The sequence below is a fragment of the Homalodisca vitripennis genome, unplaced genomic scaffold (assembly GCF_021130785.1).
Source record: "Homalodisca vitripennis isolate AUS2020 unplaced genomic scaffold, UT_GWSS_2.1 ScUCBcl_2491;HRSCAF=7316, whole genome shotgun sequence".
Lineage (NCBI taxonomy): Eukaryota > Metazoa > Arthropoda > Insecta > Hemiptera > Cicadellidae > Homalodisca > Homalodisca vitripennis.
The window spans coordinates 1-19,156 of record NW_025778617.1 but is presented as its reverse complement, the minus strand read 5'-3'; the positions used below and the strand labels follow the sequence as shown (position 1 = coordinate 19,156).

Sequence of the window (19,156 nt, the reverse complement as noted above, 5' to 3'; positions counted from 1 at the left end):
TATGACGCGGGCTGCGCGAGCTGAGCGGACAACCTGTCTAAAGCCCCGTTTACACTGCCCGAGCATTCGTCGCAAACAGGAGTGACGAACGATCATTCGTTCGAGGCTCAGGCAGTGTAAACAGTTTCGGCGAGCCGAGCAAGGTCGAATCGAATGCTCGTTCGTGCTCGAGCCTGATCCGCCCGATGTCGGTTTTCCGGCGAATCATCAAAGGGATGCTCGTTCGCCGCTCGCTCAGTGTAAACACCTCGGGTTTCTTCGAACAGCGTTCACCGAATTCTGTTCTTGCCTACTGGCTGTCGAGTTCACACGTCTCCCATTTCGAGTGTGGAATTCCTTCTTTAGTTTATTCTGAGTAGTAATGTTTCGTGAAAGCAGCATGGAGTGGGAGAATGAAAAGTGCCTCCTTTTAGTTTCTCTTTATGAGGGGCACCCAGAGCTGTGGCAGCCGAACCACAAGCTGTACTTCAACAAAATTAAAAAAAATGACGCTTGGGAAGCTATAGCGACGCAGTTGGAGACGACATACGACACCGTCAAAAGCAAAATAACCTCCTTGTTGGCTTCCTTCAGGAGGGAGAAGAACAAGGAAGAAACTTCAAAAGGGACTGGAAAAGGTAAGTCAGCCTTCTTCTAGCAAATTTATAGCTTTTTCCGGTGAAATTCATAATTTTTTCAACCAAATTCATAAATCTTTCAACCAATTTCATACACTTTGAATACACCAATTGACAATATTATTTTCAAGAAATCATAAATAATAATAAAAATAGAAGGTGATCATCTCTTAATATATAAAAAGTTAAGTATCTTTATTATCGTTATTATAATATAGAAAATAAAAGGTGGAATGGAAATAAGATGTTGTGATTTGCAGCCAGACGGTGCATTGTTCTCTGAACAGTACACCTATGTTTTCGGTTCAACGAATTGATAATTAAATGTACCTATTTTTTATCAGGTGCAGACGAGATCTACAGGAGCAAATGGTTTGCTTACGAAGCTTTTGGGTTTTTGAAGGATAAGAACAAGTGCAAGGAAACCATCAACTCATGTACTTCACAAAACGCTTCAAAGGAGAATGATTCACAGGTAAGCTCACGAATTACACTTTTTTACCTGCATGGCTTATTAGAGATTCATTTTTATGTACTTAAGCTTGAAATGCCTCCTAATAGATTCAGGTATAATATGCCTCCTAGGTAGTACAATAAATAGGTAATAAATCAGAATCAGAAAATTTATTGTGGTAAACATTTTCACAAATGCGACACAACGTCATGCTTAGGCTTAATGATTATTTGACTAATTACTAAGTCTATCTACCTGACTTATCAAACTAACAAACTCTTCAATATTGTAACAGCAGAAATCCAACAACAAACATTTAATTTTCAATTTAAAAGGTCTTAAGCTAAGTTGTTGGATATGGTTTGGTAACAAATTATACAGTTTTTTGCCTATTTCTAAAAAGTTTGATTTAGTGGAATGATAGTTGTACTTATCTAATCTAAGCATATTACAGTTTCTTGTGAAATAACCATGTACAGAACTATTAGTTGGCACAGAATTTAAATGAGTTTTTACATACAACAAACATTCCAATATAAAAATAGAATAAACAGTTAAAATCTTAAGCTGTCTAAAATATGGTTTACAGTGAGTTCTATTCCCCACCTGACATATAACTCTCACAGCCTTTTTTTGTAATACAAGTACCCTTTTTACATTCCCATCATTACCCCATACTAAAATTCCATAGGTTAAATGGCTATGTATGTGGGCATAATAAACAGCTATTAACACTTCTCTATTAACAATTGATCTTAACCTACACAACATAAAAATTCCTCTTGCCATCTTTTTACATAACATTTCAATATGAACATTCCATTTAATATTAGACTGTACATAAACACCAAGAAATTTAATATTATATATGGCAACATCATTTCTTAAACTAAACATAAGATTTTGGGTTTTACTCTGGTTCAAACATAAAGAATTTACTGCACACCAAGCCAGATAGAAATAACTAGAACATTCTCTTAACAGTCTTCAAAGGAACGCTGCCCTTTGATTCCAAAGATCCATAAATAACCCTGTTTCTTGTACTTGACTTCAAGACTTTACTATAACTATCCTTAGGGCTATCTTCAGTGTTGATAACTTGAGGTTTAGGCGCAATCAGAATGCTATCATGCGTAATCGTTTTGCCATGATACGGCTCCATTTGTCATGAAGTATGTTGCAAAGGCCTCGCGGATATCTTTAGCAGTAGAATTTGATCTCCTGGGTACTTTTTTCAAACCAAGAAGGGATGCCGGAGCCACCTCATTTCTCCAGGTACCAGGTGTAACCTCTCCATTTTCCTCGGTATCCAAAGCACCCACTGGGCAATATAGACGTGACGAACTTGCACTTCTACGTAGAAAATTGTGGAGGTAAACGCAGGCCATTACAACCCACTTGGCGTTCTCAGTTTCCAAAAGCAAAGGTTTCCTTAGCACACGAAACACAGAAGCTAAAATGCCAAAAGCATTCTCTACCACCCTTCTGGCCCGGCTCAATCGGTAATTGTAAATTCTTTCTGGGGACCCTTGTGGATGATAACCAGAGTACGGTTTCATCAAACTGTCACTCAATGCAAAAGCATCGTCCCCCAAAATGACGTACGGGCTGGGGATACTCGAATTCGGCAGTGGAGATGGTGGGGGAAGTTTCAAGTTGCCCTTTTCAATATTGTCGTACAACTGAGAATTTTTGAAAACTCCACCATCTGAAATCCTGCCTTGACATCCAACATCCACAAACATGAAGTTATAATCAGCGTCGACAAGCGCAAATAATACAAAACTGAAAAAGGACTTGTAGTTGAAGTATTCGCTCCCGCTTTTGGGCGGACATTGTATTGCTACATGCTTTCCGTCGATGGCTCCAACAGCATGGGGGAAGTCCCACTTCTCTTCAAATTTCTTGGATTCGCATAGCCACTGTTCTTCATTTTCGGGCATCTGAAATGAACAATATTTCTTATTACGTACACCCATAGCGTCAAAATTAAATTATATACCTACACACTATTAAATAACTACAATTAAATTTTTATAGCGGAACCAATAGTTTGTAATAAAACCCTCAAGTATTTTAGTTAATTTGCTAATTCATTTCTTCATTTTTAAGGTTGAGCTCATTCAGGAAGAGGACGACAATACAAGTGAATCTGCTTCCCAAATTACTCAAACCCTCCCTCATCAGCAATCTCAAGAGATACGATCGGCTTCCAGTCAAACGGCACTGGGTTTTGCAAAGCCTACTCCAATGAAGCGCAAAAGAACGCCAGCCTCTCCACGGTCTCAAGTTGACGAGGTGGTCGGCATACTGCATAATGCTGTGAGGCGTGATGTTTGTGATGTGTATGGTGAGCATGTTGCGATGAAATTAAAATCTTACTCCAAGAGGACACAAGCGTTTGTCCAGCACCACGTCAACAACATTCTTTTCGAAGCCGACATGGGCCGCTATGACGAACTTCCTCATCAAAATCGCCGGTTTATCTCATCAGTTTCGCCGAATTATTCAGCCTCTCCGTCCCCTGCTACTACGTTTTCGTCAGCGAATTCTGGCCCACCTTCTCCGGCTATTTTACTACATCCACAACAGACTACACCAGAGTACAGTGGGGACTCTACTTCACCTCTGTCCTCTCTTCCTACATACCACCATCTAGAACCTCAACCCCCCACCACAGACCATTCACATCAATCAAGCAGTGATGATGCAGATCCGCTCGCCTCCGTATTTGCCTCGGATCCTGGAACTGGGGTACCCTCAGAAGCAGGAACATTCTTTTCCTCGTTCTGTTAAAATATTTACACGTTTGCACTTTATTCAATAGTTCCGTTCAACGTTTTTCATGTACTTATTCCAAATATATATATTTCCAAAAATAAAATTATATTATACATTTTTGTTCTTACCTTGACATACTCCTGTAGTGCTTCTACGATGGCCCGACAGACTTCAGGAACAAGTAAAGAAATTGTAGGCTTTGAAACCCTGAAGAGATACATGAGGCTACCGTACGAGTCACTACTTGCTAAAAATCGAAGAGTTATCGCCAACCGGACTGATGCAGGAACGCACTCTCGGAAGTTGGTGTCGGTTTTGGCAATTTTCCCTTCTATCCTTCCCAATATGATGGCGAAATCGTCTAACGACATTCGGCTGAAGTTTTCGAAGAGCCCTCCGTGGTCTTCTTTCAAATCTCTCAGCAAAATAGTGTGGTTCCTCTTTTTCAAAAATGAAGACTCCCACACGCGTCGCCTTTTCCTTCCTCGCGTTTCCTCCTGTAACAGGATGAGGACGGCCGCAGCGGAAACCGCAAGTTTTGACAGTCCGGGTGCCATCATCAATATTCACTGCAAACGCTCACGAGAAACTGATCGACACAAATGCTCGAGCAGTGTAAATAGAGGGCTCGTTTGCGTTCGTGCTCGTTGAAAACCGGCGAGCTACGATCACGAATGCTCGATGCTCGGGGATGTTTGGGCAGTGTAAATGGGGCTTAAAGGTACGTCCACACCGAACGCGCAGAGCTGCGCCGCGCTGCGCAAAACATGTGCGCGCCGAGCGGCGCACTTGGTGTGGACGGCGAACCGCGCAGCTTCGCGTACTCGCGAACATTCGCCAACACGATCCGACTGATGGCGGTATTTTGACGAACATCTTTGAAGTTTGTTCGCCCTTGCGCGCTCAGTGTGGACGGGCATTTGCTCAGTTGTTGCTGCGCGTCGTTTCGGCTCGAACTGTCACTACCTGTGTTTGATCAAATTGGCTTTTGAATGGAGTCGTGAATGCATCGAGACTCTGGTGAATGCTTATCGAGTTCGAACGGAGTTATGGGACCCAAAAGACAATAAATACCATATTAAAAAATAACAAAAGTGACGCCTGGCGTGAAATTGCCAGTGAGGTGGGTTGTGATCATGGAGAGGCGAAATCGAAAATGTCATCCCTGCTCTCATCCTTCCGGCGAGAAAAAGCAAAGGAAAAGAAGACAAAAAATTCCACTGGTTCAGGTGAGTCTGTGCATAATTAATTTTACACTTTCTGTAGCCCCGTCGAAACCCGATGGATACAGGTATATTTTTTTCTTTTAGTCAGTACTACTAACATTTCTAAAGAAATAATTATACCTTTTAACAACTGAATAGGCCCACATTATATATCCTTAACTGTACTTAATTGTTAATGTAAAACACGTGATTAAATTAGAAATTTCAGATTTTTTGTAATGAGTACATGCAGTTTGCACGAAAGCAGTCTTTAAAAACCAAATTCTATGATTGATTTTTCAACTATTTCATGCGAGCAAGAAATTGTGACTATTTTTTTAATTAAAAAATACTTTGTTAGGCTACTAAAATTATCTTATTTTTTTTACTCATGGAGGAAATAGCCGCAGTACTGACATGACATCGTTTACTTCCAGGACGTGACCAGTTATATGTGAGCACTTGGTTTGCCTACAAGCTATTTGCATTTCTGAAGGAGAAGGATAGGTACTTTGGGATTATACCGACCACACCAGTATGAAGAACACAAAAATAGAAATTTTATAGAAACAAACATGATAGAACGAAAAAACAACTCTTCAATTACAAAATTACAAACTTACAAGCATTTCCAGGTATTGTGATCGGTATTGTTGTCGCTGTTATCTTATCTTTCTTGAGAATCCTGATTACGGCAGGCCGCGCGGCATCACGTGATTTGCACGGTACATCATTGCCTTTCCATTACAATTCAATTTATATTTCTGATTAGCCCCTCTAGAATTTGATATTTTACTGATAGGTACTATCTCGAGGGATGTTTTTCTTTCGTCGACATCAGCGCGGGGCAGCACCGAAGGTGCTGCCGAAGCCCGCGCTGATGGCCGGAGGCACTCGCATTTTGGGTGGCGGAATGTGATCAAGAATAAAAACAAGTTTTGAGTGTTTTTTTAATAAAAAGTTTAGTTTGGTAAATGTTTTGTTTTTGTTGAATTTTTGTGTTTGGAGAAATGTAGAGGTAAAACACGGAAGTACAACAAAGCGATGCACCAGCCAACGAACTATACTACTGGAACGCGCGCGCTGTCCATAAGCCCTGTACTATGTTTTCCGGGCACACACAGCCGTGTGCTGCGGGAGTATCCATAGACTTGCAGGCGCTCGGAGTGGGCAAGAACTCAACCGCACTAATCGACTACACAGGTAACCCGCTTTTACATGTCACAACATGAACTTTTCATGTCACAACACGAACTCATCATTGGACATACTTTACTTCAGTCTGTCTCAACGTCTGCTACGAGAAGGTCAATTGTTATTTTTAATCGTTTTAAAGTCAATTATTATTTTAATCGTTTTAATAGGTGTTTAAGAGTTACAAATTTGTTTTATATTCGAGATGCTTTTTAACAATGGTAAAGAGTTGTGCTGCGTACAACTGTACTTCGAGATGGAGTAAAGGCTGCAACACTTCTTTTCACAAGTAAGGACTTAACATTTTTAACCATAGTAATACATTTAGCAATTATAAATTGTAACATGATATGTTGTATTTTATACTTGTTTCATAAACTTGCAAGATTATTAGGACCTAACAGAAATAGTTCAGTAAGTACGACTGTTGATGGTATATAAATAAATAATTATGTGTAAGACTGATTATCCGCTAGTCAAAAATATATTTTTATATTTTTAAAACTATAATTTGATATTTCTGTAAACAATTTAAAAATCCAATTACTCAAGAGAGTTGTTCCAAGTTAGCCTATCTATTCTTAAAGTAGATTTTAGCCTTTTTACACTATGCACCAAATTCCAATCCAGTACGAAACTAAAACATTTGTTTTATGTACTTCAGAATTATTGTTATGTTTTGATTTTTTCAGTAAATTATACAGACTTTTTATGTTTTAGCTTTCCGTTGGATGATGACAAACTTTTAAAAAAATGGATTATTGCATTGAAAAGAAAGAAATTCAAACCAACAAAACATACTGTTCTGTGTGGTAAACATTTCAAAGAAGACGATTTTCATTTAGTTTTACCAAACACAACTAAGAAAAGACTAAAAAATGAAGCAATTCCGACATTGTTTGACTTTCCATCAAATATCCAACCACCGCCAAAAAAACAGAGGAGGGTTGTCATCAAAAAGAAGTTACCCGTACCTATTCAGCCACCTAGTGCAGATCTTCGATTTGAAGCCAACACGTCTATGTCATCGGTAAGTTTAACATAATTATTTGTGTTGTCAGAATCAAAAAGCAAATGTGTAATATGATAAACATAATTTTTAAAAGAACGTAAAAACTACTTTGCTCCCCTGCACAGTGTTAAAAAACATAAAATCATTATATTAAATTGTTATTATTCTATTAATACTATTGTAAGTATTTTTTATTTGATATAAAACTATAAACAAATTTTAAGCCAGCCTTGTTGCCGCAAACCTCAGTTATAATGTTCTATTGTTTTTATTGTCTGCAATTTTGCTGCGATAGGGCTATATTCAACGCAGGTTAATCTAACAGCATTTTTGTTGTATTTTTTGAGGTTCTGCTGCTGCCGTTGGAACACGACCAGTCAGTTTCCACACCAAACGAGCAAAAATCAACAGTTGGCCTACATCAAACACCGGTAAGCTGTAGTATAGTTCGTTGGTAGACATAGACACGGACATCACGTAAAAGGTTTTTTTTAGAGGATGCGGCTAGATAAAAATGTCTCATGAATTGGAGTGGGGTTCTTATACAAATGTTTTTTTTTAATAAGTTTGGGTTAATAATTTTAATAAATTCACGAATGATAATTACGATAATTTTAATTGTTGTAATTAATTCAATGCTAATGATTCTAGGATAAGCGGAAAACTGCATCACCATCCACATCTCTATCTCCCAGAAAAGTGCTATTGCGCCGGAAGGTTAAAGCTCTAAAGCAAAAATTAAAAAGAAGGGACTGTAAATTAAGGTCAATGAAAGAATTGATTTCAAATTTGAAAAACAAATTTAAAGCACCAGATTCGTTAATCGAAATTGTAGAAAACAACTTTACAGGGTTGCCTTTCGAGTTATTGTTGAGTAGCCTGAAAAACAAAGGAAAAAGTAAAAACAAACATACTTTCACAGAAAGTGTTAAGGAGTTTGCCTTAACACTATATTTTTATTCACCAAAAGCTTATAGATACTTGCGGGCTTCAAATTTAATTTTACCACATCCTGCCACATTAAGAAAATGGATTTCAAAATTTAATTGTTGTCCAGGGTTTTTGGAGGAGGTATTCATGTATTTAAGACATAATGTTAAGGAACAGGAGCACCTAAGAAATGTAAGTTTGGTATTCGATTCCATGAGCATTAGAAAGCAGATAGTTTATGACGAGCAACTAGGGAAAAATGTAGGATATGTAGATGTTGGAGGATTCAAAATAGACAACAACGAGGAGATTGCTACAGAAGCTTTAGTATTTCAAATTGTTTCTTTGAGAGGCCACTTTAAATGTATCGTAGGGTATTTTTATGTAAATAAAACTTCATCAGTTTTTCTGTCGCAGCTAATTAAAGTGGCTATAGTTAAACTAAGTGAAGTGGGCGTTAATGTACAGAGCGTGACCTTTGACGGAACCAGCACGAATCTTAGCGCATTGAAACATTTAGGTTGTAAGTTCCCTGAAGCGCCATTTTTCAAACTCGATACTATGAATTACGATATTTGTGCCATTTTGGATCCTCCACACATGTTAAAACTAGCAAGAAATGCACTAGCGGACATAAAGGTTATAGACTCCGAGTCAGGGAGAATTTGTTTTAAGTATATAGAGGATCTTAATAATTTACAGAACAAGCTAGGTCTGAAAATGTGTAACAAATTATCAGACAAACATGTTTTCTACAAAAATAGAAAAATGAATGTAAAGGTAGCTGCACAGACTATTAGTTCCAGCGTAGCAGACGCTTTACAATATTTGAACATTAAAGAACATCCACAGTTCTCAGATTCAGATTGTCTAGCAACTGTAGAATTTTTAAGAATAGTTGACAATCTTTTCGATTTTATGAACAGTAGGGATCCATTTGGAAGAGGCTACAAGGGCCCGATGAAACTAGAAAACAAAGCAAATGATGATTTAATGCTTAAAAAAGCAGACAACTATTTGTCAAAACTTAAAATTGGAGGACAATCAATTTTAAATCATGCAAGGAAGACGTTCGCTTTAGGTTTTCTAAGTAATATTAAGAGTTTTTGTATTTTAAGAGACAGATTGTTAGTTTTAGAGGATTTTAAATACTTGTTGTCATACAAATTTAGTCAAGACCACCTGGAATTATTTTTCTCCTGTATTAGAAGTAGGGGTGGGAATAATGACAATCCTAATACAAAACAGTTTACTTGGGCAGTAAGGCAACTAATGTTTAGGAACAGTGTCAGGGCATCTGAAAATTCCAACTGTCTTGAGTTTGACCCCAACTCACACTTAGGCCTTCTTGAGTTAGGCCATGGTTTATGTGTTGTAGATGACATAGATGACGAGAGTGAAATTGAGAGCGCCATATGTGTAATGGAAAATTATGATGACTCTAGTTTTAAGGATGAAATCTTGTATTATATCTGTGGAGTCATTGTTAGACGAATGGAGAAACAAATCAAATGTAAAGATTGTTGTTATGTACTCCATGCTAATGATTCTGATCTTAGAACATATACACGCCTTACTGATTTTAAATCTAAGGGCAAATTAATCAGATCAAGTGAGGATGTATTAAAGGTTGTTAAATATGCCTATTTGCTCAAGCTATCTGAGACTAATTTGACTACTGTAAATTTAACAATGAGAGTTTGTAACCATTTAACAGGTAGTGTATTCAAAGGACATTTAAGTAACGATGAATTTACTGGAAGCCATGAATTATTGTTAATAAAATCTGTAACTCAATTGTTTTTGAAAATAATATCTCATCACATTGCAAAACAAAAAACCTTGCATGTGACGAAGAAATCTAACTTGGGCATAAGACAAAAACTTAATAAAATGATTTTGTTTTCCAACACTTAGACTAAGTTTATCATGTTTGTGAATTGTTTGTGACATGAATTGAAATATACCACAAGTAATAAGAAAACATGTAGCCTACTATTTTACCTAGACTATATCTGGTTCCTGTTGTGTTAGTTACTGTCGTAGCCTACGGTAATTTGATAACGATTACAGGTTATTGTTTATAGTAATTTAACATACACCTCAAATGCTTAAGAAAAAACGCTGTGTAACAACAGATGTTAGAAAATTATGTTGTAAAATTTAATCATATTAGAGGCTACAGGGCGATTTAAAATGCCGCGAAAGCAAAACTGCATAGCCTGCTTGTACGCGGAGCGTGTTCTTGCCCACTCCGAGCGCCTGCAAACGTCAGACGCAACCCCGGATTTCGGCCCGGTTCTGTAGCCCAGCGCGCGTTCCAGTAGTATAGTTCGTTGGCACCAGCTGAACGGGCGGCGAGACTCTGCAATCACGTTATCTACTAGACGCTCGACTTTGACCTCTGTCTGAGGATGGGGAGGTGTTTGCGATAAGACAATTCCTGTTTTATATTGACGAAATATTGTTCTACGCTAATCTAGTAATCAGTAGAAACGAAATGTGAAATAACGATTCATGTCTGGGTGTGGTCGGTATAATCCCAAAGTACCGAAGGATACACCAACCAATACTTTGGACACAGAAAGTGTAAGTATATGTTTATTAATCTAAATGTATACATGTTTTACAATGCAGTAATATTATCATTTGTAGAATGATGTTTCCACTGTTATAGCCTATCGGTGGTGGTGATTTAATCTAAGAATAAAAGTAAACAAATATTGATATGTAATTTTAACTTCATCAATTACGAGTAATATCTACACAATTATCTCTGTATAAACCTTTAACAAAATGAAACAGTTTTAAATGAGACAAAAAGGAAAGGTATTAAAAAATAGCCTATTGGCAATCTCTTTAAGTAGAAACTTAATTATAAAAATAACTTCAATTCTAGATTTAACAATGTTATTTTTTTATTTTTCACGATCAAACCACATATATAAATGTCTGCAAATGCAAAAATAGTATTTCAAAGGGTATCCGAGCACAATTTACTTGAAATCGCTTAAATTAACATGGGCTGTTATGGCAGTTCGGCTACATACTGTTAACACACGTCATATGATGCACAATTACAAAACATTAACACATATTTTCTTGTAGTCTCTAAAAATAACCGGCTTCAAATGCCAATATGATTCATAGTGTAGAGCAACCCTTGGCTGAAAGGTTTTGGTTTAGGTTTATGCGTAACTTTCTTGCCACGAGACTTGTCCTGTTGTAACAAAGTACTCCGCAAATTCATTGCGAACTGCCTTTGCAACTTCAGAACTTTTACGGGCTTTCTTTATCATACCACGAAGTGCTGTACCGAGGATTTCTTTTCTCCAGTTCCCCTCAATGACAGTGTCATTCGGTAGCTCGATGTCAAAAGTACCGGGAGGAGTGTAGATGTCCCGGGATGTTTCGCTCCTCCTGAGGAAATTGTGCAAAAAGAGAGTTGTAAGCACCACATCTCTAACCTTTTCTGCCTCCAACAGCATCGGTTTTCTTAAAACTCTGAATACAGCTGAAAGAATCCCAAAACTATTTTCTGTGACTCGCCGAGCTCGTGATAAACGATAGTTGAAAATCCTTTCTTTGGATCCATTTTCTGAGACTCCAGAGTAGGGTTTCAAAACGTTTTCATGCAGAGCAAACGCTTCATCTCCTAAAAAAACGTAAGGAACACGTTTTTCACGCCCTGGAAGTGTCTTTGGTTGCGGTGCGTTCAAAGTTTTCCCCTCAATCTTTTTCCACAATGCACAGTTTTTAAATATACCACCATCAGATATACGTCCCTGAGCACCGACGTCAGCAAACATAAAATTGTAGTTTGCATCCACCAGCGCAAACAGAACGATACTGAAGAAAGACTTGTAATTGTAGTATTCGCTTCCGGTATCCCAAGGTGCTTGGATTTCGATGTGTTTGCCATCTACTGCTGCCAAACAGTGTGGGAAATTCCACGTTTCTTCAAACTCCTTTTCATACCCATTCCATTCCATTCTTGTTGTGAGCTCGGCAGCTGTAACAAATGACATTAAGGTGCTATATAACAGCCGGTGTTATAGTCAGTTATAAGTAAAAAAATTGTTATAGCGAAATTGGTTTTATATCAATTTTCTTTTTCCCCCAGGTTTTTTGTCGAACAGCCTGAAAATGATCCTGATGAAGATGAGGAGGAAGAATCTAATCAATCTGAACCTGTTGTACCATCTGGGAATCAAAGCACGGCAACAGCATCGCCTGCTTTAACATCAAGTCAAAACAGATTTGTACCACCGCAACCCAAAAAGCGAAGGAGAACGGCCATTGACGACCCCCGGCTTGCTCAGGCGTACAAAATCATGGATAATGCGACAAAAACAACTCGTGATGAATGTTCAACATTTGGAGAGCATATTGCGACAAAGCTCCGAAAGTTTGATGACCGTAACCGTAATTATTTGATGCACAAGATTAGTACATTGATATACGAGACAGAAATCGAGGTTGACACTGTTTACACACGTTCTCCCTATGCAACAGAGCGGTGAATCCAGCGCAAGCCGAATGTCTACTCCTAGTCCTTCACCTCAACTTCCATTGCAACAAGTATACAGTCCACCTGCCAACAACCCTATAGAAACATTTATAAATGGCTTTGTGGATAACTATTCAGAAGTTTTAACTACTCTGTAATGGCTAGTATTTAAAATGACAATGAACAATAGTTTATAAAATAGGGCTTGTTACAAGTTATCTTTTGGGGGAATCATTATGTAGATTATTTTTAGTTTGTTTAATTCACTTTCGTTAGTTTGTTTTAAACCATTTTTGAAAATGTTACAAGCATATTAATATTGTTCATTCTAAAACAATCATGTTCCCAAAGTACAGTTTTTTTATAAAAGTGTTGTAAATTTAAATTTACTGCTTAATAAACTGTATTACTTACTTGTATGTAGTCTCTCAGTGCATTATTCAGAACCCTGCAAACTTCCATCACAATGTATGAAATACTCTGTTTAGACACTTTAAAAGGTACATCAAGCTTGTGAAAGAGAGTCTCCAGTTGCTAAAAAGCGAACAGTTATCGCCAGTCTGTCCTTAGCACTTATAGCTTTTCTATAATTAGTATCCCGTCGAGTGATTTCTGGCCCAATCAAATTTAGAAGATACTCAAAATCTTCAGACGACATGCGGCAAAAATTTTTGAACTGCCCACCAATACGGAGATCATTAAGCATGGATTCCCCTCCACACGATTCCCGACGTCTCAGTATGGGCGTCACCCAATGACGACGTGGTTTTCTCCTTCTTTTTAACAGATCATTATAAATAACAATAAAAACCGAAGCAGCTGTTGCCGGGTCCATTTTCTACATCGGTGTGATTGTGTAGCCCGCGCAACACGGATCACAGCCGCGCAACTACGAACATGGCGCTCTGTACCGCGCAGTTTCGCGCAGTTTCGCGCAGCGCAATATGCTTTGCGCAGCGCGGCGCAGAGCGGCGCAGCTCTGCGCGTTCGGTGTGGACGTACCTTAAGAACAATGCCGAGCTGTTCTGGAAGCTTCTTTGGCCTGTCACACGGGACACGAGAGCACAAAGGGTTAATCCACTCTTCTAATAATAAGTAATATAGTATTTTAACATTATAAAAGACTTAATCACCTAGACAAATAACTAACTAAAAAGTGAAAATAACTAATAATATTTAGTGAAAAGTGAATTTATTGGGGGGAAAAAACTTGAAATCAGATTTTCTGAAAATGTCTGATTTTTTAAATGTTGCAGTGTTGCACTGGGGCAGCGGATATGTCAAATGTCTAATTTTTAAAATGTTGCAGTGTTGCACTGGGGCAGCGGATATGTCGAAGAACCGATACCTAAATATTTTACGGGTATTTTCACTTTTCATACAATACTTTACCTCCTGTTCATGGTAAATTGGCCAAAATCAAAAGGCTTGTTGATCTTACTAGAAAGAGCTTTTCGCAAAACTTTCGACTATTTCGAAATTTGTGTATAGACGAGAGCCTGCTCCTTTTCAAAGGTCAAATTGGTTTCAAACAGTTCATTCCATCAAAGCGAAGTAGGTTTGGTATAAAAACATTTCTCATGTGTGATTGTGAAACTGGCTATATTCTGGACTTGATAGTGTACACAGGGAGTGATAGTGACGTGTTCGATACAGAGAACTTGAGGAAGTCTGGTGCAATTGTCACAACTCTACTGGGTCCCTACTGGAATAAAGGGCATTGTATTTTCATCGACAATAATTGTTATTGTAGCCCTGATCTGTTCAAATACCTAAACTTGAAAAAAAAAAACCAACGCTTGCGGGATTGTTAGAGCTGATAGACTGGGAATGCTCGAGTTTAACGAAGAATTGCAAACTGGTGAAAGAGAAGTGTGCAACGATGGAACAAGCTTGGTGGACAGGTGGATTGACAAAAAACGGTTGTTGATGATTACCGCTCAACACGAAGACAAAATGGTTAGAACCGGAAAAGTAAACACCAAGAACAAGGAGCATGTAATAAAGCCAGAATGTACTATCTATGATTATAACTCTAATATGGGATCAGTTGGCCGAGCTGATGATGATTGTAAACGTTGAAAGCGTTAGGCGCACGCAAAGATGGTATAAAAAATTTTTTCTGCACCTGATGTACCTTACAATTTTGAACCCACATGCAATTTTTCTGTGTCAGAGTGGGAATTAGCCTACCTTACAACAGTTCCACTTGGCAATTGCGCGCCAACTATTGGAGGCAAACTTTGAACCCCGCCCTCAAAAGACAGGTGGACGACCATCACCTGGACTACAACCTTCAATATTGACAGACCGATACTTCTCTTCATATGTCTACCCACAGAAAAAAAGCAGCCCCATGTCGACAGTGTGATGTGTGCAAGAATACAATGCGGCGAGAACAAAAGCGGCGCGAGACTCGGTACGTCTGTAAAGGCGCGTTTTCCTAGCTGCGGGGTGCGGTGTTGAACCTGGGGGGTCCGCAGAGCACACAATATACAGTACTACGTCAGAGTGTTTTCCTAGGAATCGTACGCCGCACCCTGCCGGCGGGGTTTCAGACTGCGGGCCGCGCCGACTCATTCTAGAGGAGTCTACGACGCAGTCCGCAACAGAATAGCGAGCAGTTCCTGTTGTTGTGCACGTAGTTCTTTTATTAGTTTTAATTTAAAATGTCTACGTTCAATGCCGCTGATGGACGAACAGGTTAGTGGAGTTAGTAGCGGGTCACCGGATACTGTGGGATTATTCAGAGAACGACTTCAAAAACACATTGAAAAAAGAACTGATTTGGAAGGAAATAGCAAGATTGTTGAATAAAACAGGTAAGTGCTTTAAATACAATCTTATCTTAGTGGTTTTAAATTACAAAGCATAATATAACACAGTTATATAGGGCCACAATATGTACTGTACTAATATAATATACACAATGTTAATGTGACACTATATTAGTCTACAAATACACAATTATATTATGACAACACATTACATTACATAATGTTCAGAATACTTGATCTTTTTTACATTGCTGTTTGTTCGTGTTCACTTAACGTTTCCTTCTTTGGCTGATTTTCCTTCAAAAGTATTCGGTAAATCTACTTCGAACCTTGAAACCCTGAGAACTAGCATATCCACCAATCTCAGCTAGGGGAATCGACTGGTAGCTCATGGATAGATTCTTCTATTTCACCATGGTTTGGATACTTGTTAACGAAGTCATCTCGAAGTAAATTGTGTAGGCAATAACATACCATAATTTCAGCTAGGGGAATCGACTGGTAGCTCATGGATAGATTCTTCTATTTCACCATGGTTTGGATACTTGTTAACGAAGTCATCTCGAAGTAAATTGTGTAGGCAATAACATACCATAATTATGTCGTACACTGTCTCTGGCTTCACAGCTATTGGCGTAAAAAAAATTCTAAAGCGCGAACACATAATACCAAAAGCATTTTCAGTTACCCTTCTTACTTTAGACAAGTGATAATTGAAAATTTCTCTTGTCTGATTTTTCAATTGCTTGCTGTTTAGAATATGCTTTCATGAGGTGTTTGTCCAAGCGAAAAGCCTCATCACCCGGGGTAATACTACATGGGGTAATATGATATTTGAATTAGGTAAGTATTGAGAGTCTGGGAAAATCTTTGTTCCGTCGGCAATTTTTTTCCCATGGCTGATTTATTAAAAATTCCAGCATCCCCTTCCATCCCATAGAAACCAATATCCAATACAATAAATTTGCAATTCGCATCAACTAGGGCAAGCAAAACAATAGAAAAGTATTTTTTTTTATAATTGAAGAATAAACTTCCACTGTTGTCTGGTGCAACAACACGCACGTGTTTACCGTCTAGTGCTCCAATAACATTTGGAAAATCCCAACGCTTTAAAAATTCGTGAGACTTATTTTTCCAGTCAATGTCTTCAGTACGACACAAGTACAAACTTTGCAGTGTAGTTTTTAAAGATTTCAATACTAGTGGAACAATTTTTGTTAAGTACGAAGGTGAAATGCGGTATGCAAACGCCAATGATCTGAATGATCCCCTGTAGCTAAGTACCCTTAAATTAAATAACAATAGTTAAAATTTAGTATAGGAATTGCTAAGTCGCAGCCACCTGCGTCTAGCGAATTTTCATCTGTATCATTGAAGGTTCATTTACAGGTATACAGCATGTATACCTTGACAGTAAAACAAAAAACAAACTGTAGCTACTAACAACTAATTCCGTTTGCGTTATTAGTTCTTTTGTTGAATTTTTTGACGAAAATTTCCTACAAATAAAATATTGGAACAAAAGTACAAGAACACTAATCTAGACATTTATTTGCAAAAAAAAGATTGCGAAACATAAGAGACCACTACACTGCCCTCCTAAGCGTAGAAGACGTATCTCAATTTTTTCGATTTTTCGTTTTTGACGTCTAAGTAATGTTGGGGAGCTAAACCATCTTTTCCCTAAGCGGAAAAAGACGTATCTCACATCTAAAACAGTATAAAATCGATAAAAAAATAAGACCTATCTCAAAATAAACATGAAAATCCTAAGCATTTTAGCAGTATCTCAATTTCCTAAGCCAACAAGTCGCATCTCAGAGATACGACTTTTCCGCTTCACAACTTAGAAATAAAATGATTGTCCTTTCCTAAACAAAATAGTCGTATCTAGAATATATGTCTTATTTGCTTAGGAGACACTGATGCTCACAGTGGAGAATGCTGGGTAATCAGCTGATGGCTGTGTTGTTTTAATTGTGTCAGTAACAGTTTTGTTGGTTTCACTCTTCAGTATACAGGTAAATATAAATTGCAATACATTTTGTCCTCATCTTAAGTTATTAGTATTATATTCTTTGAAACAAATTTCCTCTTCTTAATTGTGATTAAACATTAAGCTTATTCAAGCTTATTCAATTAACAAACTAATAGGTTATTTACTCAAAACTTTAAGAGAGGTTATGTTGGGCAGATACTTGTTTTCACTTTAGAGGCAGTAAAATCTACGCAAGTAATTGGTTTAGAAATGAGTGTTGATAGGCCTACAAGTTTACTAGATAGTTAAGGTATTAAGATTTACTGTTTTAACATTTGTTAAATGATATATATTTAATGCACTGGCTTGCAGTTTGTCCCGTTAAAGCAAGTAGGCCTACTAACTTACTTCTCAGATTGAAGCCCAAATTTTACCATTTTACTATGCAAACTTATACTTTTCTAAAAACCTACAAATCTAAAGACCCTAATGGATTCGGTAGCCTAGCCTAATTTCTTGTTTGTTTTAATTGATTTCTAATTGTTCTGTTTATTTCCAGCCCAGTCATGGAGGGATCTAGAGGGAGATAAAATGCTTATGGCAGCTCTGAATCAAGAAACGAAAAGGAGTTTTGCTGGATCGAGCAGGCAAACCCCCTTTAAAAAGAAAAAGAGTGATTGATGATGACTACATCCCAGACTTTGTGTTTTGACAGTGAGGACTCTATATCTAATTCATTGGAAATTGAAGGTACGTCTAGTATTAAGGATAAGGAAGATGTAGGCCTACAAATTAATTATGAAGAAAACCTTATTGAAGTTATGCCTCAACCACCTACATGTACACAGGTAGTACTTAATGAAAATGAAAATCCAAGTATAATTTTGAACAATGATAACATTACCAACAGGGAAGCAAACAACTTAGTACAGCTACAACCTCTTCAAACAGTTGCAACCGAAATGACCAATTTGAATGTGTTACAAAATACCAAGCCATCTGAACCAATACTGAGAAGTGGCAGTGCAGTATCTGATAACACACAAAATAATGTTCTTGATTATACAAAAAAGGGTACATTAAGAAAGAGAAAAAAGCATAATGTTTCTCTTGAACAGAGAAAAATAAATAAATTTAAGTCAGTTGTACTAAAACACAATGTTAAACCTGGTTGCAACAACACTTGTGTACATAAGTGCACAAGCAAATTCTCTAATGAAAGAAGACTAGTACTCAACTCAGAATTTTGGCAAATTGAAGATTCCACAGCTAGAAAATCATTCATGTTACACCATGTGTCAACTATTTCTGTTAAGCAGAGAACAGTGCCAAATGGGAAGGAAACCGATTTTAGAAGAAACCAAACATTTAGGTATTCGCTTAAGGATGAGAATGGAAAATCTCAGACAGTCTGTAAAACGTTCTTTTTAAGTACCTTGGGTTATGACAAGAATAACGACAGGGTATTACGAACTGCACTAACTTCAACAACCTCTGTAGAAGCAAAAAAAGATCAGAGAGGGTCAAAGGAACCTCATAACAAAATCGGAGAAGAACCAATCCGAAATCATATAAATTCTTTTGGACCAACTATATCTCACTATCGGCGAGAACATGCCCCAAATCGCTTATACCTATCGAGTGATTTGTCTTTTACTAAAATGTACAATGACTATAAGATAAAATATGGTAACA

At 37.7% G+C, this 19,156-nt stretch overlaps 3 protein-coding genes across 3 annotated transcripts; 2 read left to right on the top strand and 1 right to left on the bottom strand.

Annotated features, from left to right (window-relative positions):
- Nucleotides 1-371: 371 nt before the first annotated feature.
- Nucleotides 372-3,867, top strand: LOC124372082. The gene is made up of 3 exons (XM_046830448.1): nucleotides 372-617; nucleotides 962-1,092; nucleotides 3,184-3,867. Exons 1-3 carry the CDS (start codon nucleotides 380-382, stop codon nucleotides 3,865-3,867), a joined length of 1,053 nt encoding a protein of 350 aa, XP_046686404.1. The 5' UTR covers nucleotides 372-379.
- Nucleotides 2,131-3,190, bottom strand: LOC124372079. Its single transcript, XM_046830446.1, has one exon. It carries the CDS (start codon nucleotides 3,048-3,050, stop codon nucleotides 2,199-2,201), a length of 852 nt encoding a protein of 283 aa, XP_046686402.1. The 5' UTR covers nucleotides 3,051-3,190; the 3' UTR covers nucleotides 2,131-2,198.
- An 8,347-nt stretch (nucleotides 3,868-12,214) lies between the features above and the next one.
- Nucleotides 12,215-12,716, top strand: LOC124372080. Its single transcript, XM_046830447.1, has 2 exons — nucleotides 12,215-12,225; nucleotides 12,317-12,716. Exons 1-2 carry the CDS (start codon nucleotides 12,215-12,217, stop codon nucleotides 12,714-12,716), a joined length of 411 nt encoding a protein of 136 aa, XP_046686403.1.
- The last annotated feature ends 6,440 nt before the right edge of the window (nucleotides 12,717-19,156 follow it).

What these genes read in the sequence shown, in the direction of transcription:
- LOC124372082 (XM_046830448.1), top strand. Translation starts at nt 380, where the DNA reads ATGGAGTGGGAGAATGAAAAGTGCCTCCTTTTAGTTTCTCTTTATGAG. An exon ending in TTCAAAAGGGACTGGAAAAG is followed by an intron (nt 618 to 961) that starts GTAAGTCAGCCT and finishes ATTTTTTATCAG; the next exon opens with GTGCAGACGAGATCTACAGG. An exon ending in CAAAGGAGAATGATTCACAG is followed by an intron (nt 1,093 to 3,183) that starts GTAAGCTCACGA and finishes TTCATTTTTAAG; the next exon opens with GTTGAGCTCATTCAGGAAGA.
- LOC124372079 (XM_046830446.1), bottom strand. Translation starts at nt 3,050, where the DNA reads ATGGGTGTACGTAATAAGAAATATTGTTCATTTCAGATGCCCGAAAAT.